The following is a 24,998-nucleotide window of genomic DNA, read 5'->3' on the forward strand; positions in this document are numbered from 1 at the left end:
TTTGTGATCCCCATCCTTGCAACGTGCTGTCCAAGGCAGACATGCTTGCCGCTGCCAAACCAGAACCCCCCACGCTCCATTGATTTGACATGCTCCTCCAAGACTTCCACCCATCTCTTTGGTCCAAACTCCCTGGCATCCGTGCCATAAACGTCCTTGTTCAGGTGGAAAGCCTGCAAAAAGCAGCCCACCGTGGTCCCTGCGTGAATCCAGCGGCTGCAAAGGTCGAGCCCTCCTGGCCCTATGACACGATTCATGGTACTCTGCACTGGGGTATGCAGGCGCAAGCCTTCTCGCACAATCGTCCCCAAGTATTGGAGCTTCGAGACTTCCGCCCATTCGGGCAATTGCGGTAACCGGCCCTCTGAGATAGCTAGCCGAAGCTCATTGCGAAGCCGCTGCTTAATGCGGGGACATTAGACGATGCTGCGAAGGAGGAAAGCAAGGAGATATTCCGTCGTGCCGGAGCCAGCGCCGATGATTGTGAGGGTTGCCCCTAAGACGCCGACTTGGTTGTACTCCTCTGGCGCCTGCTTGGCCATTTTGATGAACCGAGACAGCCATCAAGGCAATGGCTATCTGGGATACTTGGGGCCATTCCATGCTTACCACGCCAATATACTGGTTGATGAGGTGCTTCAAGGTTACAGCTAAAGCTTCACCAGGACAGGGCAGTAGGGTATTCAGATACTGCTCAGGCGAACAGATATCAAGAGAGAACTGTTCCGGAATCCCGGGGAGTAATCAGGTTCAGAGCCGTAAAGAACCGAGTTGGCGGGATTAAAAATGTCATTTACATATGGGAGAGTAGCATTATTTTTCAGTACGTACGCAATTGATGAGCTATACATGGATCCAGCTTATCATCGCCTTCGCGTTATCCCGCAAAGAATGCAGTGTGCAATCTCACACAATGCTACATTTCTGGGACTCATATCCACTTGGGCCGTACATATCACAGTCTAAACGCAAGGGGGCTCTATTCGGTAGTTGACACCCTGCACGGCACATTCTAGGGGTGAGATGAATCTTACTCAAATTACGGGATCGACCAAGGGAACATAGGAAGTACCAACATCGAGTAGCAAAGCAGGACATGTATGGGCTCCTGAGTCAGGTAGATATCATATGTTCCTTTTCTTAAATCTGTGCTTGTGTATAAGACTCCTCAAATTAGTTACATTAGGACAAGATATCTATAATTGATTTCTCAACCACTATCCTTCAGTGCTACACAAGTGTTGACAAAGGTTCTCGGTGTACTTTTGTTAACAATATCTTACCACGACCAAGAGCGGCACACAGTCAGGCCCCCGTCTGCTACCCCGTTGGACTATTCGACCATAACTGCTGAACTGGCTAAGTCTATTATCACAAAGTGGCTCTCTGAGTTTGAGCACCTGCTATCTAAGCGCAAGTACGATAGCCTCAAACATCTGCTCCGCGAAGATTCCTGGCTCAGGGATATACTGGTCTTCTCATGGAACCTTCGTACTATCAATGGCAGCGCGCGGATTTTAGATTTCCTCTTACAGAGTACAAATGACAAAGAGCTGGATTCCCTTTCTTGCGAGGTGTCGGGACATTTCCAGCCGTCATTGCGGAGCGTCTCTTCTGATTTAATCGCGTTGAGTGGATGTTCGACTTCGAGACGACCCTGGATAGAGGTACTGGAGCTTTTACGTCTTGTCCCTGGTTGCTCCAGTCACTGGAAAGCCTATATGGTCAGTTTCAAGCTCTAAATATTGAAGGGATTCGAGGAAAGTGCGTATAGTCGTCGGTCTCTGGGTGAGTATGGTACCGCATTGGCTTGTCCATGGTATAAAAGGCGAGAGAAGGAACTGTCTATGCCAGAAGGTCCAGTAGTTCTGCTAATTGGTGCCGGTAAACCCTCTCTTTTTTTTATTTCTATTCTCCTTCTTTTCATTCTAAAGGATCATTCAGGCAGCCTAGATTAACACCACCCCCCGTTTGTTAACCCACGCAGGACAGACGGGCTTATGCATCAGCGCGAGGCTTGGCGCTCTCGGTGTCACCAACCTTATCATCGATCGAAGCGAGAAGGTTGGGTATAGCTGGGAAAACCGTTACCGCGTAAGCGATATGCTCACCTATTAGGATCCCGCTCCTTGCTTTACTCGGCCATGTCAACTGACCGTCATGGTTTGCATAGACTCTTGTCACGCACGATCCGACACACTTTAAACATATGCCATATGTCGAGTTTCCGGCAACGTGGCCGATCCTTACCCCAAAGGACAAACTGGTGGACTTCCTTGGATTTTGTGCAACCATCATAGAATTAAATGTCTGAACGAGGACCACTACTGAGCAGACGATATTCGATCCGGCTATAGAACGTTGGACAGTTCACATTTGCAAGAGGGATTTCATGCGGATTATGCACCCTCGTCATCTAGTGCTAGCAACTGCACTCGCTGGGGAAGGGATAGCCCCTAACATTCCGGGCGATGAGTTCTTCGCCGGAGTTAAGTATCACACGGCTCAACACCACGATGCGTCATCGTTTCCCAATAATGCATCGAAGAAGGTCGTGGTGGTTGGATCGAATAATAGTGGGCATGATATCTGCGAGGCCTTCCATCAATACGGGTCTCAGGTCACGATGCTCCAGCGCGGGGGCACCCTTTCCATGCGAAACGCCCTGTCCGTCTTGCAAGGACTTTACGACGAGATCGAACCCCCCATCCATGAGGCAGATCTCTACTCAGATAGCTTTCCTATCCCCGCTCAATCCGCTCTGGGAAGGACTACCACCAAGCATCTTGCGGAACAAGACAAGGAACTTCTTGACAATCTAAACAAAGCTGGATTCAAGGTCGATTTCGGTCACGATGGGAGTGGAGTACTGCGCAAGGCTCTCACGCATGGTGAAGGATAGTACGTAGACAGTGGCTGTAGCCAATTAATTATCGATGGCAAGATCAAGATTCATCAATGTTCAGATGGGATAAAGCAATTTTTTCCCCGACAGGCCTGGTCCTATACAACGGGGTAGAGCTGGAAGCAGACATCGTGGTCTTTGATACGGGGTATCATAGAATGAAGACCACCGCACGGCAAACTCTCGCTGATGCTGTGGCGTCGGGAAGAATGGGATCTGGATGAGGAGGGTGAAATCAACGCAGTAGGTTACGGAGGCCCAATACTCGATACCATTGCCTTTCGCTCCCCCGGCCCCCTCCATTTCTGAAGGCAGGGTCTCGAACTGATGATTCTTCTTGCTGCAAGATGTGGCGTTTTAGCGGCCATCAGGACTTCTGGTACATGGGAGGCACTTTTGGATGGTGTCGGTCATTCTCCAAACTACTCGCACTGCAGATCAAGGCTACCGAGGAGAGACTGTATACCTGTCCGACCAGAAGTGAAAAAGCCATCCAGCATTCGGATTTCACTTCAGAGGGCCTTTTAGATCTTAGATAAGGATTAATAAATTGTGCCCTTGATGAGTAATATGCCTCGGTGCATAGTGTATTATAAGTAGAACAATTAGATAGAATCCTCGCTCAACTATCCATTGACGACCTCGTTCCTACCATCATTGTCGAAAACAAATAAATAATCTTATGGAAATCCGCCACTAACCGCCAGGACTTGACCGGTGATATAGCTGGAAGCATCGCCCAGAAGGAAAACAACCGCATTAGCAACCTCCTTGCAGCTCCCCACCCTACCCATGGGAATGGTACTCAGCCAGTTCTCCGCAATGCTTGCCTCAGTGTAATGTTGTCTGAGTAATGGGGTATCTGTGACACCAGGGGCGACGCAGTTGATTCTCACCCCTCGTTAGGCCCACAATGGCATGCTTACTAGCCGCATACGCTGCCATCCCTGGAAGCCCCTGCAGCACGATGGTGGAGCCAATGTTTACCATGCTGCAGCTACTGGTGCCGCTGCCTGCGCACTTTTCAACTGATCCTGGCCCTTGCTCGGGTTGACTGCGGGTAGGATCGTTAGCCCCCTTGTCCAGAACGTAGCGAAGGTACTCCGTCCCCGTGTTCCAAACCCCATCGAGATTAACCGACATAACCTTGTGGAAGTTCTCGTCGGAATCAATGACGGAGGCGCTTTGTCGGTAGACACCAGCACAGTTGACGAGGCCGTGGATGTCGGGGCACTTCTGAATGATTATCTTGATGGTCCGGCTGACACTTTCTCGCGAGCTCACATCGGTCGCCGGGTAGAAATGCAGTCGATGCTGTAGAGCTTGGGATGTTTCAGGGAACTTCGAGGAGATGTCCAGAACGTGCACCGTGGCTGACTGACGAAGGAGCTCGTTGACAATCTCTAGGCCAATTCCAGAGGCTCCACCGGTCACGATGAATGCTCGGCCGAGAAATTATTTATCTGCAAGCATTTCTACCAATTCACCCACGCATCTAAGTAATTTGTTATGCGGATTGGAAAAGGAATTGGGAGATTCTCAGATGTTAAAGAAGACTTATAGTGAATTGAGTCTATTATGAAGAACCAAAAACCTATCTCTTTGATAGTGAAGTCTTGGTTTTATAATGCTGACCACCGCTTCCGCGCCTGCCCCACCCCCTTTTCTCACTTCTTGGTTACAATGGGATTTTTAATGCCAGTGCCATGTATGAGTAGCTTGGGATTTCTAATACCGTTTCAAGAAGTCTAGGACAGCACCTGTTTGGGTGTTTTCGCCAAGCTCGCGCTCAACATCCTTCACCGAAGCCCGCGCAGCCTGCATATACAATATTATCTTTTGTCTGCAATACTGATCGCGTTCGGTCGATTCGATCAAGCCCCTTGCGCATTCCTTCAGCTCCTTATCAGTATTGCGTTGCCATAGAATGTGTTGAGGCTGCCGGTTTCCCGCATTTGAGCGAATGCTGTGAATGATGGGAACGAGAACTTTCCCAGAGTAATATCCTCGCAAAGTCCTTTGTTGGTGGTGTAGGCGCCTGACCATAGATTTTTGAAATCATCCTGGATCCGAAATATCAGGCCAATTAAGCCCACGAGCGACAGAAACTAGCTACTGCTGGATCCCAACAACTCGCGTTAGACTCATGCTTTGTGGATATGAATTTGACACAATAACCGAATCAAGCGATTGAAATACCTGGTTCGCAAGCTTTCGGCTTGCAAAGGTCGAATCGCAAGACGGAAAAGCCTACCGGTCCTGTTTGATATCATATCCAAGTACTCCTCTTCAGTGGGGCAGATAAGGGTTTCGCGCCAGAAGAGGTCCATTCCTTGCCCTCGATGGAGATTCAGTAGCTCTTCTGTGAAAATCTCGACTACCTGTGGGTTTCCGAGCTGCTGTACACACTGCTGAACTAGGAAATATGTATGATTGGCTGAGTTGATTGTTTGCGCTACACCGAAGACCTTATGGGTAACTGGCTGTCGCCGTCTCAGCAAGGACCCGTCTTCGATGTCACCTATTCTGTAGACGGTTTAGTTGTGAAAAGAAAGCAAATTCCTTTTTGGGCGGGAGGTGAGAGGGGAAAAGGGAGTAAACGAAAGAAAATATACGGAAGTTTCTTTTCACCTACAGTAGAGAAGCGGTGAGTAGCAAATTAACCGCCCTAACGATGACCTGGAGCTTCTTCTCGGGCACCTCTAGCCATTCATTGAGTGCCAAAAGCATCTTTTTTGCTTCGGAACCTTTTTCCGGTGACAGGCAGAAGATATTCCATCGGCGCCGTAATAATCTATGACGCACTCGATCATCTTTACCCAAGTCTTTCTTGTCATATTCAGAGTCTTATTCATGCCTTTTCTTAATCTAACCGACTTCTTAGATGTGTGTATATGGATATATATATATCGCCAGGGACCACCTGGTAGTACTTGGTAGTGATATGTCTTCGTCCTGTCCCCGTCCAATGTTTCACTTATTTAAGGCAGGTCGGACAAAACATCTGGGATCTGGGTTTGGGTCTCGGGTCTCAGTGTCTTCCATGACAGCGGTAGACTTCCTTCCTTTGTCATTGTGGGCAAAGACTTGCCAATCTGGAGAATGGTCTCTATTCTTTCTGGTGGTGAAGGTGATACAATAGCAGGGAGCGCTGTCATTCACATCTTTTCTATATCGAATGTCCTCCGGCCAACGAAGAGATAGATTGTTCCTCATGTTTTCCCCCTGGCTCTGTACAGGAAGGACCAACAAGTAATACTCTGTGGAGATGACATTACACTGAATTTTCCTATAATGGCAACAGAAATACGCCGAATTTTCCTATATCAGGTAACAGAACCACTGTTTGTTGGGGGGAAGGGGAAAATGTTTAGATCACGGGGCGGAAGGCATGGCGAATGACATATTGTAAATTTTTATAAACCTGATTTTCCAGATAATATAATTATCAAAAAGCTAAAATAGAGAATCCTGAAATTGTAAAGACTAGTTTAATTATGTACAGGAAGTTACGTAATTGTTAAGGAGTTAGTAGGAGACGTGATAAGATTAATTATATATAAAGATACTAGCTACTGTTCTTATCAACATGCGGGCTGGCAGAAGTACTTAGTAGAACAATAATACAGATAAAAAATAGAAAAGTACTAAGGACTTGTTCATTTAATTATAATCAGGTTAAAAAATAAAAATATAGTTTAAAATTATAAATAGAGTCCAGGAAACCACCAGATTCTTATTTTTATAGAGATCATATATATCTGGTGGTCAGCCTGGGCAGTTTTCTTCAAACTTGCACCGTGCCATGCTGCAGTATGTTGATCTAATTGTTTAAATCAAATCATACATAAGTCAACAATCATTATTATTGTGATAGAATCTACTTGTCAGGATAGAAGACCTGTCGACTAGGTAAGAAATTAATCATGAAATACTATAAATTTGTATAGTTGTGACAAAGATGGTCTATATCTCTGAATAGACTGATCCTGGGGGGATCTGTAGTCTGACAGCAAGGAATCGCTACATATCTATCATAACGGGCTGGAGTAGCTATCGATGACCTCACGACCTTCATAACCACTATAATACGTCATCCCGATAGTGCCAACCATGATAGCCTAGCTATTCTAGTACAATATAATATTTTACTAAGATTTATATTATCAGTATCTTTAATAGTATCTGGATTAATAAAAACTAGGAATACCGGACAGCCTTCTGTACAAGACTAGATTTCTAGAAATACTAATCATGCTATTTGGACTGTCAGAAGCTCCTAGTATCTTCTAGTGTTATATTAATAATGTCCTGCAAGATTATCTACATATCTTTTGTACAGTTTACCTGGATGATTGCTTATCTACAGCTGGACCAGAAGCAAACACCTCAAATATATCTGAATGGTTCTCCGGAAGCTCCTTGGGGCTGGCCTGTATATTAAGTCACCAAACTATAAGTGCGTTGTCCCTGAAACCAAATTCCTGGACATCATAGTAGGCCGTGATAGAGTCCGCATACACCCTGAAAAGATTAAAACCAAACCAACTTGTCTGTCACGGTGTAAGCCTGAAGAATACTACCCAGGCTGACTCCCAGGTATATTATTCTTATGAAGATAAAATCTGCCAGTATTCTAGATTCTGATTATAATTTAGAACTATATCTTATCCATTTTCTTATATATAATCTAACTGTAATTAAATGAACCAGTTTTTAGTATTTTCTTATTTTCTATTTATATTACTGTCTTGCTACTCCCACCAGCCCGCACCCTGACATATTTGACCGGCTGTAACAAAATTTTAAAGTCCTACTAAGACTTTACAAGCCCTTCTTTGGCCCTTAGTTGCTGCTTTGTCGATGCCCACAAATGATTCCCAAGAAGTGCGAAGTTTTGTTGCTGTGGGATTGGAAGTTGCTTTGTATGCAAGGCAGTCTCCAAAACAGGCGGGGGATTGGAACTTAATGGGCATACCGTCTATATATCATTTGATGTATTGCACTTGTTGGGTTGCCCGATACCGAGACGAAACCTCCTTGCAGAACGCGACCTGATTGTTTATGTAAGGATAAGGCAAAAAAACTAAACTCGAATTTCTATATTTTCCCCAACCCAAGGTGTAGCCTGATAAGACGCGGTGTATCCGGCCATCATGTGATGACCATATACACAGCAGTTACACTATTATAAATAGTTCTTGAATACCATGGCCTCCCCTACGGAGGGTATGGAGCTAAGGCAGTAACTTCAAGTATCTCAAGTTTCATAAAATTGATGTTTTGATATTTATATACCTTTAAAGTGTGATTTCGATGCAGAGCAAGCTCCACTAGAGAAACGAAATGACAGGAACAATTTTTAAACTATGCGCAGTTGATGCACAGACGACTTCAGTTGACGAGGTTGTGAAAATGATGAAGTACCACGGGGTTGTTATTATTCGCGGATTGATTTGTGAGGAAGTCTTGGAAAAAGTCGACAACGACATTAAACCTCATTTCCGGGACGGCTGCGACAATCCGCTCTTTCACCAAAAAACCCGAATTGTGTCCTCGTTACCCAGAAAATCCCCCGCATTCGTGGAGTTTATCGTCTGCAACCCATTCTGGATGGAGGTGTGCGATGCCCTTCTCACCTCTCACCACCAGGCTTGGATGGGCGACCAAAATTATACGTTCGACTCAAGCCCCATCTACAATTCGTCCGCGGCATTCTCTACACTGCCTGGAAATGATGCACAGCTGTTACACCGTGATGATATGAATAATCATGCGAAACGAGCAGCCATCACCCCGGAAGAATACACCACCGGACGGGACGTAATCATCACGACGTTCTTCGCCAGCACGCGCACGAAAAAGGAGAATGGGGCCACTCGGTTCATCCCGGGGCCTCATCTGCAAGATACCATGGAGAGGCCAGATGAGAGTCAAGCGGTATATGTTGAATTGGAACGGGGTGATGTCTTCATGATGCTGGGGAGTTGCTACCATGCCGCATCGGCCAACGTAACGGAGCATGAAGAACGCGTCTTGTACACTGTCTTTACGACTAACCCGCGATACCGCCAGTTTGAGAACATCTTCTTGTCACTTCCTCTCGATAAGCTGCGCAAATTTCCCCCTCGCATACAGAAACGGCTGGGATTCTGTTCCGGCAATCCTATATCTATCTGGCTCGGCCTCCGAGATATGCGGATGGTTCTCGGCCTTCCCGAGCCAAGCACTATGCAGCAACTCCAGAGAACTACGTCCAAGGATTGCAAGCTGAATAATGTTTGAGAATGGGGCATGATCACATATCTAGAAAATCACAAACATAGATGTAGGTCAATGATAGCCATTGCTAGCACTGTTTAACCAAACCCCAAACCTACGGTTTAGGTTGACTGCCTGTCACTAATGACTACTAGTATCCCGTGCGGTCATATTCTCATGACATCACAGTATCCCAGCAGCATCTCTGAAATGATCGTACAAAGATATCAAATAGTGTCTAAGGAGACACTCTTTCGCGTTCTTGATTCTGAGCGCGTATTCATGTTAATAATATGTTATTTCAAACATTATTGGCAATCAATCTAGTTACTAAATGGTGGTAGACCACTATCAACCGTTATGTAACCGCTCTGATCATATGTGCTGCTATCAGCATAGAATGATATGATACAGTAGGCAGTGGTGGTTGTTCACGCAGAGCGACCTCTATAGTATATTCCAGTAGATGGAGCTATAGAACTGAGCTGTGAATTAAACTCACTAGTGTTCATTATGTAGGTGGTATTAGTATTCAGTGTACAGGCTGTGTATTGCATTAAATATATTGCTCCTTCATATCGAAATTATAACTGTTGACGGACGCGACTCATCCAATTATGCTGCTGCTCATGTTCAAATACTCTTGCCATCCTATGGCGAGCCATAATGTCTCTCCGTTCTCGTATAGACTGTTGCCTTGGGATGGCCATTTGGGCTTTTCTTCCATTGAGAGCAAACATCTATGGCTTGGACAGCCAAGGCTGTAGAGACTCCCCGATTCCCTATGGCCTGCTTTTTAGAGGCGTAGTGATAGATAGTGCCCAGCGGCCATCCGCCGTCTGGCTGCTGCATAGAAAGCAACATCTCCAGACCCAAAGTATCCCGCATACCAACCTGATGGCAGACCAAAAGACGCATAGCCAGACTGATGGCATCAACGGGCACCCCGATGCGCTCTGCTACTCTCTCCCGTAGAAGCTGCTCAAGCTCGTTGTAAGTAGGCGTCGGGGGCGATTCAAGGCGTCGTAAGAGTCGACTGAAAAAGAAAAGAAAGGCCTCGGGACTGGGATAAAATGCGGTGCCGTGAATATAGGCGCGGCGGCGTAGGACGAGCTGGACCCAATCAAATGTGTCGGACACCTCTTCTCCCCGGCCGTACTGATAGAAGAGGCTGAGAACGTTACAGCATACCACAGGGTCAACTCGATTTTTGAAGTCGGTGAAAAATGTCTGTCCGCCAGATTCTTCTTTAGTAGACAACGCATGAACGTTCGTTGATGGGGAATGATAAAGGAGCACGAGAAGACGGAAAATTCGATAATAAAGGAAGTAAAGTCTGGACTATACCATAATAAGACCATCGTAGGTTCGGTAGTGTAGTATCTTATTCAGGACCTGGTTGGCGACCTCGGGAGTCGCATTGGTTATGGTCAGACCTAGTGAGGTAGTATCTAAATCATCGGGAAAGTTTTTCTGCGTCAAGACAGGCTTATCGATGAAATAATTCCAGGTCGTGGCATGGGGTTTGATGTCCACGAGCGTGCTGCAAGGGTCATTGCTAATAAGCACTAGAGCCTGAAAGGAGAAGACGGAGTTCGTAACTTCTCCTCAGACTTACCTGTCCCCACTGGCCTCCAGAATCATCAACTGGGCGAAGTTCTCCCGAATGAGGACTCCCGTGTGCGTAACAGAGTGCATGTTCTTCGCATTTCGCTCGAGAAATTTCCGGCCGCGCTCGGTGGGATTGCGCTCGATGTAATTGACGAGGCTCCGTTGGACGTCATCAGGTGAGTTGGCCAGCACAGCAGACATACCCATGGAGATCGCAGTGAGGACATTGTCCGTATTGTGGTCCACTACGATAACCTCTGAAGGAGCCAATTGGAGCCGATCGAGGATGTGACTAAAAAATCGCAGCTCAGGCTTTGAGATGCCCATGTCCCCGGAAATAAAAATTCCATCAAAAATGTTCCAGTCTATGGAATAGCCCTGAACCTTCTCAAAGTCCTTACAAGACATGTTGCAGGCTCCATATATTGCCAAGGTGCCACGACAATGAGCCTTTAGCCGAGCGAGACAGGCCAGAATACCATGATCCACCTGGACAGTCTTATTGATTGCAGAAAACATATCGTGAATCTGGCTCTTCGGAGTGTCAAAATCCTTAGATAGCCTTGAATAGTATTGATCAAGGCCAGCTTTGCCGCATTGGTATTCGGTTGATGCCCCGCAGCACAGTATAGATTTGTAGGTGTTTTCGGGGATCCCAACATCAACGAAGGACGATTTGAATATCACATGATTCAGCTCAACCAGGATGGCCCTGTCTGGGGAGGATGTCACGGGCACAGCAACTACCATGTTTTGTTTCAGGTACTTGGGGATAGGTTTCTCAGATGGCAGTATAAACTCGGGAGCTATCGCAAACCGCTCTCCATCCGAGGCCCTTTTATGTAGGGCAGGCAAGGGATCGACAGGTACATTTGTCAAAAATGTCACCCCTCACCACGAAGTCAAGACGAATCCTTGCCTTTACACGTACGAGTCACAAATTTCACAACCTAAAGAAGACAAAATAGTGAAGGATGAACTGTTTCTGCTCACAACACTTGCTGGGTGAGCCTCAGTCATTTCTCACGCAGGACTGAGAATGAATGTGAGTAAATTATAGGAATGCTACCAGCTAGGGTAAACGAGATAAGCTGTGCTTCGTGGTAGTTCGTCTGGGTCTACCTACAGCCCCCTCACCGCGGACTCCCGCGGACGCGAGGGAAATTTGATGGTTGCAGCCACTCTGGCCTATCTGGCTTATCTCAAGTCTTGGAATGTGTAAGCGTCGGTTCAAGCTCCTCGCTGTTCACATTTGCATGTTATGGTAAGGGGTGATATTGCACACCGGGATTCAAACCTGGTAGGGGTATTACTAGCCCTTTGAATAACCTATATAGATATGTATAATGTTCCGCCCACTGGCGGTGAATCCAAGCATACATAATGCAGGCTAATGCAAAAGTCATCAGTGGTGTCACCGGGCGAAGGCCTTCCTGATCTCCAATCAAACCCATACGCTTTACTCCATTACCTATACCCCTGAACAGGGTTGGCCGGTTACCCTATTGGTTCGTAGCATTCTCAACCTTTATCTATTGAGGGGAACGGGTGCTAAGGATGTGGGACCCGCCCTGCAAGGATAGCTCCACAACAGACATTCTTGAGCGTCCTAATAATAATAATAATAATGAAGCCAGCCAGAATTACACCATGATTTTACAGCATGCAAGACTACGTGCAGTTACGTACCCTACATCAACAAGGGGCAAAGGTGATGGTACCACCTTACCCTTCCGATTTGGATTCCTTCTCCCGCGGATCTTTCCAGGATATTAATGTCATAGCCTTTTCTCACCGCCACACAAGTTCTGAGACAGAGGAATGGAGATTCGAAAAGAAGGATTAGAGATCGGAATGGAATTGGAATTGAGAGGGGAGATAGTTCCGCCTCTACCAATTTGAGTGGATACAGGTGTGTTTCGTTACCGAGAGGCGCTGGACTCACACAGCTCAGTCAGTGCCAATTCTAGTCAGTTCTCATCACATCTTCAATTTTCTACCTCTAACGACTCAGCCTCGCAACTGCACCTTTCAAAGACTGCAGAGAAAGAAAACCATCCCATTCTCGCAAATAACGATCAAATGAACAAGGGAAACGAATGGATCATTGAAGGGAAAATGACACTCTCTGCCTTGATCTTCGTGCTTTGCATGGGAATTGCGACCTGGCTATTGGTCAGCTACTATGGAAAGAGGCAGCGTCTCCCGCCGGGGCCAGCGAAAATCCCAATCCTGGGGAATATTCACCAAATGTCCCAAGGTAACAGATTCAAATTGTACGAGCAATTTCACGAACGTCACGGGCCAATTATCTCGCTTCAGATCGGGATGGCAGATATGATTGTGCTGGGCAGCCACCGTGTGGCTCAGCGGCTCCTGGGAGATAAGGGGGCAAGATATAGCTCGCGGCCTCGAGCGGTGATGGCTGACGACTTGGCGACCAAAGGAATGAATATGGTGTTAATGCCGTATGGAGCCAAGTGGCAAACTCATAATCGAGCCACAGTGAGCCTTCTCAATTCGCGGGCTGTCGGATGTTATGAGCCCGTATTTGACCTGCAAAGCCGGCAGTTGATGTGTGAACTGCTAGCTACTAACGACTTGTCACCGCGGCTAAGGCGCTATATTGACGCCCTGGTGCTCACCCTTGCTTACGGCAAGTGGGTGCGGGAGGAAGATGAGATCCGCCTGGAGGTAGATCGTATCATTGACGTTGCAACCGAGACGCTGACGGTAGGTATATCATGGATTGACCAATTTCCTGCTCTTCTTTACCTCCCGCGTTTGGTATCGCCGTGGAAGAAAACGGGTGACCATATTCACAGAATCACTCAAAAGGTGTTCGACCAGCTATGGAAGGCGGGCTTGGAGAGCCCAAGTTGGAACTGGAGCAAGAAATTGCACCAGGCGTGCTCTTCATCATCCGGAACGCAATCTGCAGGGCTATATCTGGCTCCAGAAGAGCAGAGCTACCTGATGGGGGTACTTCTGGAAGGAGGGACCGAAACATCCACCACGACATTGAGAAACTTTTTCCTGGCTATCCTAATTCGACCAGAGTGCGCTGTCCGGGCGCAGCAAGAATTGGACGCGGTCGTAGGGAGCGCAAGAATGCCCGAGCTGGGTGACATGGAAAAGCTCCCATATTTGAACGCCATGATTCTCGAGGTTCTGCGCTGGAGCCCACCGACATACACGGCGCAGCCGCACGCTGGGAGTGAGGATGGTGAAATCGATGGCTACTACATCCCCAGCCAGACACCACTGTTGATGAACTTCCGGGCGATGACCTTGGACAAGGAGTATTATTCTGATCCAAGAAAGTTCCTGCCAGAGCGATGGCTCCAACAAGGTAAAAACAATGCTACCAAACTCCCTCTACCGGTGTTTGGGTATGGCCGCCGCGCCTGCGCTGGTCGGCTTTTTGCCTTGCGCGGCATATATTTTGCAGTGTCGCGGCTGCTATGGGCTTTCAACGTCAAGCCAGCACCCCATTTGACCGCTGATGGGCTCCAGTTTCTGGTTGACAATTATGTTGATCATGGTGCTACTCAGGAGCCACCGCCATTTGAGGTGGTCATTGAGCCTCGCAGTTCACAGCGACGGCAACATGTGGAACAGGCCTGGAAAAACACGGAGGCCATGGATTTGGATGAAATTCTGGATGAGATAGGATCGAAAGTGGACAAGTTGTAGATTCTTGGTAATTGCGCCACGCCCCAAAACTGGAAGGGGGTAATGATTGCCTTTCACCTAGTTGCTGGAGGCCCTTCTAGGCTGCCAACAGCCTTTTGGTATTCTATCCGTTTGAGATGTTCCAATGACTATCCAAAATGTTCTATGTTTAGGCTACCCCGTCAGGGTATGTCCCTGGCTCCAACCTTCACCTATGGCATACTGTTATTTGGCGTGTTCCCTCGCTTACGAAATAGGTTGTGACTATTCATAGCCGGCCTCAGAACCACATTGAGGGGCTGGTTCTCCCATACGATGTAACTCAAGGACTGGTCCCAACTATCTGATCCCGGCTGCAGGGAAATATCGAAATGCCAAAGTATTTTGGATAAGATCGTTCGCATTTCGGCATAGGCTAGGCTAGCGTGAGTGTCAGTCAAGATGACAATGTCTTCTGTCAGGAATCATATCGGTTTGTGGTTGTTGGCTGGTTATGAGGATAGGGGCGCAAACTTTTTACCAATACAGGCCCGAGGGCCGTATGAGAAGGGTTGCAGGGCATTTTTGTTGTCGGTCAGGTAGCGGCTGTCGCTATTAGGTAGCCAACGCTCTGGCAGAAAAGAGTCCGGTTCAATAAAGCTGGCGGGGCTGCGGAAGGTAGAGAACTGCGCAACGGATACCGACACCTAGGATAGAGTACCGTAAGTACGATAGTATCTTTGGGGCAGCTGAGTGTAGAGGTAGGGTTACGGGTTCAAGCAATACATACGCCAGCGGGAACAAATTGATCATTGATGACAGCGCCCCCCTCCGGGACCAATCTCGGGCCGATCCCTGGAGCCGGCGGGTATAGGCGAAGCGCCTCTTTGATCACCGCGTTGAGGTAAAGGAGTGCGCTGGTGGCCGAGAAGGATATATGACCACTATCGGCAAACGTGGTGCGCACTTCACGCACTGTTGCCTCAAGTTTGGGTGGGTTTCGGCCCAAATAGAAGCAGCAAGCAGACAGTGCCGTTGCGACGGTCTCACTACCCGCCTGAATCAGCAGCGCTGCGTTGAGCTCAATTTCAGCAACGGCCATACCCGCACCCTCCTGAAAAGAGTTGTTCTTGAGGATATATTTGAGAAAGTCTGGGCGGCTTATAGTGTTCGAAACATGCAGACGCTTATGGACACGATCACGACTTAGTTGATAATGCTCAAGGCGCTTGCGAATCAGCCGCTTCGGTTTCAGTTTATTGAAGGCAATGTTGGCTAGAGGATAGATGGCCAACGCGCGAAGGAAGGCACCTGTCTTGATACTTTTGAATATTGTCTCCACCCAAGGGTGGTACGTCGATCTGTCTAAGCAACCGAACGGCTCCCCGAATGATAGATCACCGACAATGTCAAAAGTGAGGTAGTTAAGCCAATGAACGATATTGGTAGCCCTTGGGCTCTCCGATGCTGCGTACTCGGCCAGACGCGTTATAAAGACGTCTATGTAGGCCATGATCAAGCTCTCTTGATCACGGAGTGCCTTTTCAGAGAATGCGTGGGTCAGGAGACGCTTTTGCCGGATGTGGTCTTCTTCGTTGGCGTTGATCATGCTAGTGAATTGTCCCGAAGATGCTATATAGAACTGTGGATCCTTTGTGAATGTACGTTGGCCCTTCTTGCGATGGCCGTAGATCTCCTCCCAAGCTTGAGGCGCACAGTAGGTGAGGGAGTTGGGCCGGATTCGTACCACCTCCCCGTACTGTTCATGGAGGGTGCGGATCTTTGAGTGCAGAATGCCTCGGACACACCAGCTAATGTAGGGGAGATGTGATATAGCTGCGAGTCGTGGCCCTGGGTATGAGCGCAAAGGGTGGAGGAAAAGACGATAGAAATAGCGAAATATTGTAACAATGATAACCTTTTCCAGTATTCTATTAGGGCCAGGCGAAGCTATGGGGAGTTGACTAGAAGACTGTGGGTGGTGGAGAGGACGGGCATATTTGAAGATAAGTGTGCGACTCACCGATACCAACAGCTTGGGTATTGGACCATCCATGGTAGATTAATTCTGCGTACACAAAGGAAGATTCTATACCCGGAAACGCTACGGGTCGGTATGAGCTGCTTCGATGCCCTATTTCATTATTACAGCAGGAGGGACGTCCTAACGGACGACGAGGAAGAAAAAGTATATTAACAAGACGTGGATGGCCTGGCGGAAATCATGCAAGGTTCAATAAAGCCTGCAGCTCCTTGCTGGTTGCCGCCGCATTCCGGAAATGAATCGCTAACATCCCTACCCTCTCAGCTGCCGCCACATTCTCCTCCTTATCATCAACAAAGATTCCTTCAGCAGCGGTCAATCCTGTAACATTCAAAACCCACTGGTAGAACTCAAGGTCCGGCTTTCGCATCCCCACGTAGCCAGAAGCGAAAATCCGATCGAATAAATGCCACACATATTCGGTATTGCGAAGGAGGTCAAAGTCTAGCTGCGGAATATTGGTCATCATGTATAGGCGATACCCCTGGGCCTTGAGTCGGTGTAGCAGCATTGTCATGGTAGAGTCAGGCTTGAGAGAACCGGTGGTCTGCTTAAATGTTTCTGCAAGGTCCGATGGTGGGATCGCGAAGTCGCTGCTTAACTGTCCGTAACACTGTTCGGCTGATAGCAAACCACGTTCGTATCGGTTCCATGTGGTGCTTTGCACGATGTGGGCGAGGGTCTCGTGAGTTACTTGAGTGTCTGCCTGGGGGTTCCATGTGAAGAGCACATCGCCCATGTCAAATATGACTGCCTTATACGAAGCCATGGCTCTGGATTAATATTGTGGAAAGAGAGAAGATGACAACCATCAAAGTCTGCGTCTCTGGGTGGGAAACATCTAAAGGCACTGGTAGCGTATTATTTGCAGAAGCAAGGACGACTGGGAGAAAATACGGTGTGCTTCGGAAATACTAGAGGGGGTGTGGAATCTTGGGGGTGGGGGTGGGAAGTATCTATGTACAGAACAGATGCAAGTCAGCTGCACAAACAAATGGTCACACTGGAATCTATCCGCTCCAAGAAACATCTAATAACTGCCTTGCGTTCAGCACAACCATAGATGGTTTGGCGGGTATTTGCATTCTTCTCATCCCAGCAACACCTCGAGATCCCGACGCAGGGCGTCGTAGTCGTGGAACACCACACCGTGCATTCCACAAGCTTCCGCTGCTCGAACATTCCTACACTTATCGTCAATCAGGACCACTTGCTCCGCAGCCAGGTCGATATCTCTCAGGACGTATTGATAGAAGTCGAGTTCTGGCTTCCGCATCCCTAATTCACCTGATATGTAGACGCCGTCAAAGATGGATGAACGCGACGTGATTGCAATCAGAACGTCCCGCTCCTCTTTAGGTGTATTTGTCATGCTAAAAATCCTTATATGAGGGTGACACTGCTTGATCTGTTGGATCAAGGCCAGCATATGTTGATGAACCGACAGACTCTGCCGGATATCGTCCATCGCGGTTGAGATTGCCTCTACGTCGACGTTGAATTCCGCGGCCAGCAATGCAAAGCAGACATCCCGGTCGCAAAATCCTCTCTCATAATCGTACCAAGGCTTCGAAGACATCATCGACTTAAGGGTCGGACTAGGAAGGACTGAATTGCTTGGGATAACCCAGGAGCACAGGACGTCACCGAAGTCGATGACCATGGCCCGGACTTTCTGCATTATGCTTCTGAAAATGTCTTCTTCTATTTTTATTATAAATCATTTTACCTTCAGTAGAGTTAACTTACAGGAACAGCCGTTGGGGTTTGTGAATGGGTTGTGAATAATGAAGGGTTGTAGAATGTCCCATGACTGAGATATTCGCACCTATATGATGCCCAGTTCATTGTAGCTATTGAATCCGGAAACCCATATCAAAGCTCGAGTCCACGGTGCTTATCCCTATGATTCACCCTTGCATAGTTGAGATTTGCCTTGCTTGATAAAACCTACAGGTCTGCGTTGGTTATGGTCGTAGAGTTAGAAACCCTGGATTGTGTGCTGCAGCAAGGACGATCCTCCTCCTGTAGCAGCCACCACATACAGGATCCTACAAAAAGCGGCCAGATTTCTTTTGAAAGCCAGTAACATCACATGTCACACTTAATATGTTGGCAGCAATGAATGGGCGCACGCTCAAACCTTACGTGCCCGCATCTGGGGTAATTCTACTTGAAAAAAGCTCTCGAAGTCTTGAAACCTCAGTCCCTCTGGAGGCCTACCTGAATTAATGGCAATAATGTAGCCAGTACAACAATAGTGCGTGAGGCGCGGATTGATCAAATTGGGAGAATCTCCTCTGCGTTGAGTAGCCAACAGTACGTCACTTTTGTCTACGTCGGAGAAAAGCTATTTTCACGGAATCTTGCTTTTCATGGACAGTACCTGCGGAGTGAAGAAGTTGCTGGATATGTCCTTTCTATCATCTATATTTTGGTTGGACCTATATTGCGTAGTGACTCAGGTTTCAATATCATCACGATTGCCCTTGGGCGCAAGGGCATGGCCGATCTCATTCAACACATAATCGAGATCAACATCGTCTTTCTCGGAGTTCACCGCTGCGTAGATGGCGTCTTTCTTCTGGGAATCCCGAGGTTTGATGTCCGCGCGAAAAGGCTTAGCAACGTAAAGATTTCCGTCTTGTTTCAAGTCCCATGGCCCAAGCTCGACCTTCCGACCATGCTCATACCGATGGTTAAACTGGAAAGCCCACAGCATCCGCGACATGACAATGTACGCTGAATCCATAGCTTGATATTGCCCCGTGCACTTGCGCCTCCCGTAGCCAAAGATGCCAAGCTCCTGGTCCGGTCGTTGCAGCCAGCGCTCAGGCATAAACTCCTCCGGCTCCTCCCAAAGTTCGGGGTCCAGTTCCATGGCAAATTGGTTTGCTAGAATGGTTGTCCCTTTTGGGATCGTGAAGCCATGATAGACATCATCTTGGATAACACAATGCGGCGCCCCCAGTCCCGCTACAGGACGCCACCGGATTACCTCCTTCACGTAAGCATTGATGAAGGGGAGTCGCTCCATATCATCAAAGCTAGGCAGCCGATTGCCCACAACCTTGTCTAGCTCGGCTTGAGCGCGCCGAACCGCCACCGGGTTCAGTACGGAGGCCATGAGGAAGAGCCGGAGAAGGTTGGTCATCGTATCAACACCAGCTTGGTAAATGCTACCGATCACGAATGTCAATTCATGGTCGGTCAATGATTCACTCTCTTTGAGGCTCCGTATATGCTTCACCCAATTCCAGGCCATCGTTTTCTCAGCCTCCAGGATGTGTCCTCTGTTCAAGCTGATCGTCCGGTCGTGAATCTGTTGGGCATATTTCTTCCATGGTGCCAGACAAGTTGGTGTATGTTTGAGAATGGGGAATATGTCCACTAGATAATTTCCTGCAGTGGCGGCATTTATGAATGCTTTTGATAGTGCTTCTACCTCGTGTAGACGTTGGTCATTTTGCTTGGGCAGTCGACGGCCGTATGCCATGGTGTGAATGAGGCTAGCTTGGAACCGCTGAAAGATCAGCTCGTAGTTATCCCCTTCCACAAAGTCTAGCAAAGTTTGCTGCGTTTCCAGTTCCTGAAGGCTATGATACTGTCGCGAAGCACGAACCCCCAGGATTGACATCTGCAATCGATTGTGGAGCTTCCATTTTGGTCCGTATGGTAAGAATACCGTGTGGTCACCTTTAGACATTAAGTCCAGTGCCATGACAAAATGTGGGCGCGAGCTGTATAAACGCCCACGTTTCCCCAGAAGCTCGGAGGCTGCTTCCTGACTCCCGACAAGGACAATAGTCTGACCTCCTAGCTTCAGTGTGATTAATGGTCCATAATTTCGGTGCCAGTCTCGGGACTGTCGAAGCCAAGCTTTCCCCAGCTGATGAAGGCTACCGATAATCGGCAGTGACGGTAGTGGGGACGGTGGTAGCTTCGCCGCCTGTCTGCGTGTGCGTACTACTTGTAATGTGGCTATCAAGCCCACAAGCAATAGAATAGAAATCATTGTATTCAGAAGGAAATCCCGCGTGCCGTGTGTTTGGAAGTATGGCTCCCGTTCATGCGCGGACAGGTCAGTATTTAGGTTCCAATGCACATTTCCTGGCTATTATGTTCTCACTAGGCACATTCAACAACCCCAACAATCTTCCTTTATTCAATTCAGATACGCTGGTCAGCGGGTATTTGTGGTGTAAGGGCGAAACGCGGCAGAAGGGAATGCTTATCGCGCGTCGGGGGTAGCATTCCAACTTTTGGGTTAAGGCCAGGGGCTGAGGGCCTACACAAGATCCATCAATAACGCTTTAGTCGTTAGACTACTCTTCACTGAGGGGCGGAGATAAAACCGATGCCTACTTCCTCTCATTCCGACAAAAACGCAGGGATACTACTACTACTACATCATAATCGACCTATCACAGAATCCCCTTGCAGACTATACAGGGCGACACCCGTGACTCCGTATCTGATGCGAGTTTGACGCGCACCCTACATGCATACTACTTGCCAAATTATGATCTTATGACCATTCGCACTACAGCCTAGAATAGCTCTCAATCACTCAGCGGTCGATCAAAGCGTGCAGTTCTGGTAGGACTCACTATCTCTCTCTACGTGGGTGCATATGCCCTACACATGTCCGCGGAAGTTGTTGGAATACAATTCGGAACATGCATACCCACCGCGTCTAGGCTCGCCTTACATGCCTTTGCTGCGCATCCTTCCGCGGCTGAACTTCAAGATACTAGTCGTAAAATGTTTTGGAACGGCCATCTAGATCCTGTCCGTGACGGTGATTCCTACAAAAGGCCCATCCTGTAGCCCACAGAATGCTCGCGTTCTCGTACTAAAGACTCTCCCAATATCTTTGGAGGTGGTTATTGCTGCCGAAAATGGGAAAAGCGGATATTCCACTCTCCCTCCACGATAAGGTAGCTCTCGTTACGGGTGGCGGGTCTGGTATTGGTTTCGCCGCGGCCCTTTCTTTGGCCCAGGCAGGAGCCAAGGTCGTGATAGCGGACATCAACGAGACTCGCGGGAAGGCTAGTACTCTGAAGATCAGCCAACTGGCCCATAATGTCCACTTTGTCCCCGTTGGTGTGAGCCAGTCAGCTAGTGTGCGCGAAATGATCGATACCACTGTGCGGGTCTACGGTCGTCTGGATATAGCAGTCAACAACGCTGGCATTGGCCCAGACTCAGTGGCCATCGCAAACCTGGATGAAGGCAGCTGGGATCGCTTGATCGCTACCAATCTCACTGGTGTGGCTCTTTGCTTGAAGTGGGAGTTGCAGCAGATAATCGCACAGGGTGGTGGTCATCTGCATGCACATTGCGACCACACGAGGGCATGGCAGCCTACGCCGCGACAAAGCACGGGATCCTTGGCCTCACCCGGGTAGCTGCTTTGGAGAATGGAAAACATGGCATCCGTGTCAACGCTCTGACCCCTGGAGGGATAGAGACTGAGCTTACATCAGCCTATGTGAAAGACCCGCGGTTCACGGCAGAAATGAATGCTAGAACCAGTGTTTTTGGCCGATTTGCTCAGCCCTGCGAAATTGCCCAGGTGGTAGTGTGGCTAGCGTCAGAATCCTCTTCATACATCACGGGATCGCAATACCAGTTGATGGTGGCTTTGGGCTGGCCTGATAACTGTGAAGACAGCTCTTGGTCTCATGCTCTTGTGAATTCAGTTGCAGAACCTACTGGCAGAAGTTGGGATGACGGGTGATGCTTTATTGAGCCAAAATGACGCGCTATACATGTTGCAAGTGGAAAACATAGTATAGTATAAAAGAGGCATCCTTTGCCCTTTAGTGATCGGGCTTGTTGTATGATCTAGAATTCTTCTTGGGGAGGGTTCAAGAGTTATTTGGGTGATACACATGCATATTATTCCTCCAAGATTATATCTTTCTCGGCTAACGGAGCGTAGAGGTATTACTATCTTGTGATAGGATCTACTTGTCAGGATAGAGAGCCTGTTGACTAGGTAAGGAATCGGCCACTAAATACTATAGATTCATATAATAATAATAAAGATAATCTATATCTATGAAATAAATTGATTCTTGGAGGATCAGTAGTCTAGATAAGAAAATTAATATCTTTTAAATAATTAAAAGCTGTGAGAGCCGATCAAATATGTCTTATTTAGTACATCTAGACTAGAATATGAATATGAGGAGGAAAAGAAGATAGTATAAAAAAATATAGATAAATAATAAAGATAAGTAAATAAAGTAAAATAAATAAAATAAATAAAATAAATAAAATAAATAAATAAAATAAAATAAATAAATAAAATAAAATAAATAAAATTAATAAAATTATATTATATAATTTAATTATATATCTCTGAATACTACTTTTTATTATATTATCTTTCTTACTAAGCCTGGCTACTCTCAGCCAGAAGGATATTATTATTCTTATAATTTAATATAAACTTATCAGCCTCAGCCGCGGCGAGCTACTACGGCAGTTATTGAAAAAGACCAGAATAAATAAAATTCTTTACATAATAATTTTATAATTAGAAAATCGTATTTTTAAAATTTTTTGATATTTCTAATAAAATATTATAATATACTTGTCAAACCCTAGGATCGCTTCCCTGTCCCAGTTAGCTTAGCCCCGTTGGTATACGTACCGCCGAACTACGTCGAGATGGTATCGACTGATGATTATCTGAGAGATAACTAGATTATAGATAAAAGAAGAGAAATAAGACTGAATAATACTATACAATTATTTATAAGTAAATACAAATAAGCATTCTGTAGCTAAGCTTCTAAATATATAATTACTTAAAGATAATTATATTAAGTATAAAAAATAGAATTAATTAAATATATAAAAGAGTGTTTTTATATATTCTATTCTTTGTATATTATATTATATACCATCGGGTCTGCTGTATACTAGTATAATAGTTATAGACCATGATGGTATATCATATACTATGTATTAGTTCATATATCATAATCACGTGGTGTGAGGCTGTTCCGGGCGTTGTAATAGCAATTTCTAATTATATTAAATAATAGTTTAGTTTTGTCTGAGTGCTGTTCTTATCAGTGCTTTCTGCCTGGCGAGTCCGCCTTACTAGTAGGTTAACTAGCACGGGTCCGTAACAATACTAATCTAATTAAATTTCTGTTATATATACTAACTAAATTTAGAAGTAAATCTTGTTATCTTTAATTACTTATAACTCTATAATATAGTTAATGAGTAGAATAAAAATAACATTATTATATTTAAGATATTTAAGATATAAAGTATTATGAAATAATACTAGTTATAAATTGTTGGAACGTAATCTCAGTAGATTACTAGTAGTCGAGGTCACGTGACCCGAACTCCGTAACTTCAACTGCTCCTCCGAGCGCGCCTAGATAGCGAAGAATCAAGCGTTTTCAACGACTTCAGTATTGACCTAAAACGTCGTTTCAACATAAATTTATTAGATAACATTAAACTGTTGTCCCGTTGTGAAGATTTCCCTACTAGATTTCAGAGTAACATTCCCCTGCCCAGGATAGTGCCGTATCTGTAAGGGCCGCTTACCTTCTTTTCCGGTGAACCATGCTCCATTTGCATTTGTGGAAGAAACTAAGAGCGCGATGCTGAATACTATGTCCATAGTGCTTTGAGTGGCGGCAAACGAACTCCATTTCCTCCGAGGTCTTTTGGGTGTTATTGTTGGATATTCTCCTTACTTCGATACTTAATACTTCATACCAAGTTCAAGCCGAGAGAATGTCACAGGGACCAGTTTGGTTCTCAGATGGTATTCGAAGTTGTGTTCTAGTGCGCTGGCTTCTTACGGTCGGGATCGTATGTGCCGTGCGCCGTCAGGTCACAGATCCCTGCATGCAGCTACCAATGGCTTTCGCTGATACTATGCATGGGTGCCGTGAGAATTGGGTGACTGTTGGGCAGAAACTTAAAAAGCGCAAGACCCTCTACTGATCTTCGGGGTGACCTTTCGAAAAACAGCAAGTCAAGCACACGCGCTGACTGCAATTTTGATATTCGGAATGCAGAAATCAGTATCTTTTTCCTGTCCAGGATGCGACAGAGAAGGGTTCCGCAGTTTGGTGGAGGCTCAGAAGCACTTTGAGAAGCAATCTCACTCTGTGCGGTGTACCGTCTGCCAAAAGGCGTTCGGCAGTGGCATGGCAGTCATACAGCATTATCAAAAGCACGTCAAAGCTCGGGAAGCTCCAACCAATACGAAAAAGCCCATTCAGGAGAGAAAGGCTTGTAACCAGTATTCAGCAGGTCCGAAAATAACATCGCCATCACCCCTCGGAAATGGCCAAATGTACTTTCAAGAAACTCTACCGACAGCTGTCGGGAATATAATGCATTTCGGAGAGGAGCGTGATCCGATCAACTTGCCCTTTCAATTGCCTTTGATCGCACCTGGTGTAACTGATGCTAATGGTAACAACCCTCTCAATCTTTGCTCCCTTTTGCAGTCGCCCATGCGACTAAGTGATC

General features: G+C 46.8%; 15 protein-coding genes across 15 annotated transcripts, besides 1 other annotated feature; 7 read left to right on the plus strand and 8 right to left on the minus strand.

Moving 5' to 3' along the window:
• Positions 1-23: 23 nt before the first annotated feature.
• Positions 24-542, minus strand: An06g02580 (uncharacterized protein; the record flags this gene model as incomplete). The annotated part of the gene is made up of 2 exons (XM_059748133.1): positions 24-362; positions 423-542. Coding segments are annotated over 2 exons (459 nt in total), but the record flags the coding sequence as incomplete, so codon positions are not given.
• Positions 543-1,096: 554 nt separating this feature from the next.
• On the plus strand, positions 1,097-2,118 carry An06g02590 (uncharacterized protein; the record flags this gene model as incomplete). The annotated part of the gene is made up of 4 exons (XM_059748135.1): positions 1,097-1,112; positions 1,240-1,724; positions 1,752-1,884; positions 1,988-2,118. The coding sequence occupies 4 exons, from the start codon at positions 1,097-1,099 to the stop codon at positions 2,116-2,118; spliced, it is 765 nt and encodes a 254-aa protein (XP_059603807.1).
• A 42-nt stretch (positions 2,119-2,160) lies between these two features.
• An06g02600 (uncharacterized protein) lies at positions 2,161-3,444 on the plus strand (the record flags this gene model as incomplete). Its single annotated transcript, XM_059748136.1, has 3 exons — positions 2,161-2,163; positions 2,336-2,901; positions 3,267-3,444. 3 exons carry the CDS (start codon positions 2,161-2,163, stop codon positions 3,442-3,444), a joined length of 747 nt encoding a protein of 248 aa, XP_059603808.1.
• Positions 3,445-3,585: 141 nt separating this feature from the next.
• On the minus strand, positions 3,586-4,400 carry An06g02610 (uncharacterized protein; the record flags this gene model as incomplete). Its single annotated transcript, XM_059748137.1, is given in 3 exon segments — positions 3,586-3,925; positions 3,995-4,326; positions 4,397-4,400. Coding segments are annotated over 3 exon segments (676 nt in total), but the record flags the coding sequence as incomplete, so codon positions are not given.
• A 233-nt stretch (positions 4,401-4,633) lies between these two features.
• On the minus strand, positions 4,634-6,121 carry An06g02620 (uncharacterized protein; the record flags this gene model as incomplete). Its single annotated transcript, XM_059748138.1, is given in 4 exon segments — positions 4,634-5,013; positions 5,105-5,431; positions 5,541-5,699; positions 5,883-6,121. Coding segments are annotated over 4 exon segments (1,105 nt in total), but the record flags the coding sequence as incomplete, so codon positions are not given.
• A 373-nt stretch (positions 6,122-6,494) lies between these two features.
• An06g02630 (uncharacterized protein) lies at positions 6,495-7,497 on the plus strand (the record flags this gene model as incomplete). The annotated part of the gene is given in 6 exon segments (XM_059748139.1): positions 6,495-6,510; positions 6,627-6,718; positions 6,783-6,817; positions 6,856-6,869; positions 6,956-7,086; positions 7,136-7,497. Coding segments are annotated over 6 exon segments (650 nt in total), but the record flags the coding sequence as incomplete, so codon positions are not given.
• Positions 7,498-8,251: 754 nt separating this feature from the next.
• An06g02640 (uncharacterized protein) lies at positions 8,252-9,190 on the plus strand (the record flags this gene model as incomplete). Its single annotated transcript, XM_001391048.1, has 1 exon — positions 8,252-9,190. The coding sequence occupies one exon, from the start codon at positions 8,252-8,254 to the stop codon at positions 9,188-9,190; it is 939 nt and encodes a 312-aa protein (XP_001391085.1).
• Positions 9,191-9,817: 627 nt separating this feature from the next.
• An06g02650 (uncharacterized protein) lies at positions 9,818-11,527 on the minus strand (the record flags this gene model as incomplete). Its single annotated transcript, XM_059748140.1, has 3 exons — positions 9,818-10,507; positions 10,562-10,709; positions 10,785-11,527. The coding sequence occupies 3 exons, from the start codon at positions 11,525-11,527 to the stop codon at positions 9,818-9,820; spliced, it is 1,581 nt and encodes a 526-aa protein (XP_059603812.1).
• Positions 11,528-12,859: 1,332 nt separating this feature from the next.
• On the plus strand, positions 12,860-14,473 carry An06g02660 (uncharacterized protein; the record flags this gene model as incomplete). The annotated part of the gene is made up of 1 exon (XM_001391050.3): positions 12,860-14,473. The coding sequence occupies one exon, from the start codon at positions 12,860-12,862 to the stop codon at positions 14,471-14,473; it is 1,614 nt and encodes a 537-aa protein (XP_001391087.3).
• Positions 14,474-14,664: 191 nt separating this feature from the next.
• On the minus strand, positions 14,665-16,487 carry An06g02670 (uncharacterized protein; the record flags this gene model as incomplete). The annotated part of the gene is made up of 3 exons (XM_001391051.1): positions 14,665-14,872; positions 14,966-15,138; positions 15,222-16,487. The coding sequence occupies 3 exons, from the start codon at positions 16,485-16,487 to the stop codon at positions 14,665-14,667; spliced, it is 1,647 nt and encodes a 548-aa protein (XP_001391088.1).
• Positions 16,488-16,653: 166 nt separating this feature from the next.
• An06g02680 (uncharacterized protein) lies at positions 16,654-17,244 on the minus strand (the record flags this gene model as incomplete). The annotated part of the gene is made up of 1 exon (XM_001391052.1): positions 16,654-17,244. One exon carries the CDS (start codon positions 17,242-17,244, stop codon positions 16,654-16,656), a length of 591 nt encoding a protein of 196 aa, XP_001391089.1.
• A 321-nt stretch (positions 17,245-17,565) lies between these two features.
• On the minus strand, positions 17,566-18,323 carry An06g02690 (uncharacterized protein; the record flags this gene model as incomplete). Its single annotated transcript, XM_059748141.1, has 2 exons — positions 17,566-18,150; positions 18,225-18,323. 2 exons carry the CDS (start codon positions 18,321-18,323, stop codon positions 17,566-17,568), a joined length of 684 nt encoding a protein of 227 aa, XP_059603813.1.
• A 613-nt stretch (positions 18,324-18,936) lies between these two features.
• On the minus strand, positions 18,937-20,490 carry An06g02700 (uncharacterized protein; the record flags this gene model as incomplete). The annotated part of the gene is made up of 1 exon (XM_001391054.1): positions 18,937-20,490. One exon carries the CDS (start codon positions 20,488-20,490, stop codon positions 18,937-18,939), a length of 1,554 nt encoding a protein of 517 aa, XP_001391091.1.
• Positions 20,491-21,376: 886 nt separating this feature from the next.
• On the plus strand, positions 21,377-22,218 carry An06g02710 (uncharacterized protein; the record flags this gene model as incomplete). The annotated part of the gene is given in 1 exon segment (XM_059748142.1): positions 21,377-22,218. A coding segment is annotated over 1 exon segment (842 nt), but the record flags the coding sequence as incomplete, so codon positions are not given.
• A 1,580-nt stretch (positions 22,219-23,798) lies between these two features.
• Positions 23,799-23,953: a mobile genetic element (Title: probable transposon 160bp LTR (Tndm1-LTR) -Aspergillus niger).
• Positions 23,954-24,377: 424 nt separating this feature from the next.
• Positions 24,378-24,940, plus strand: An06g02730 (uncharacterized protein; the record flags this gene model as incomplete). Its single annotated transcript, XM_059748143.1, has 2 exons — positions 24,378-24,419; positions 24,599-24,940. Coding segments are annotated over 2 exons (384 nt in total), but the record flags the coding sequence as incomplete, so codon positions are not given.
• Between the last annotated feature and the right edge of the window lie 58 nt (positions 24,941-24,998).

Source organism: Aspergillus niger (assembly GCF_000002855.4).
Source record: "Aspergillus niger supercontig An06".
Lineage (NCBI taxonomy): Eukaryota > Fungi > Ascomycota > Eurotiomycetes > Eurotiales > Aspergillaceae > Aspergillus > Aspergillus niger.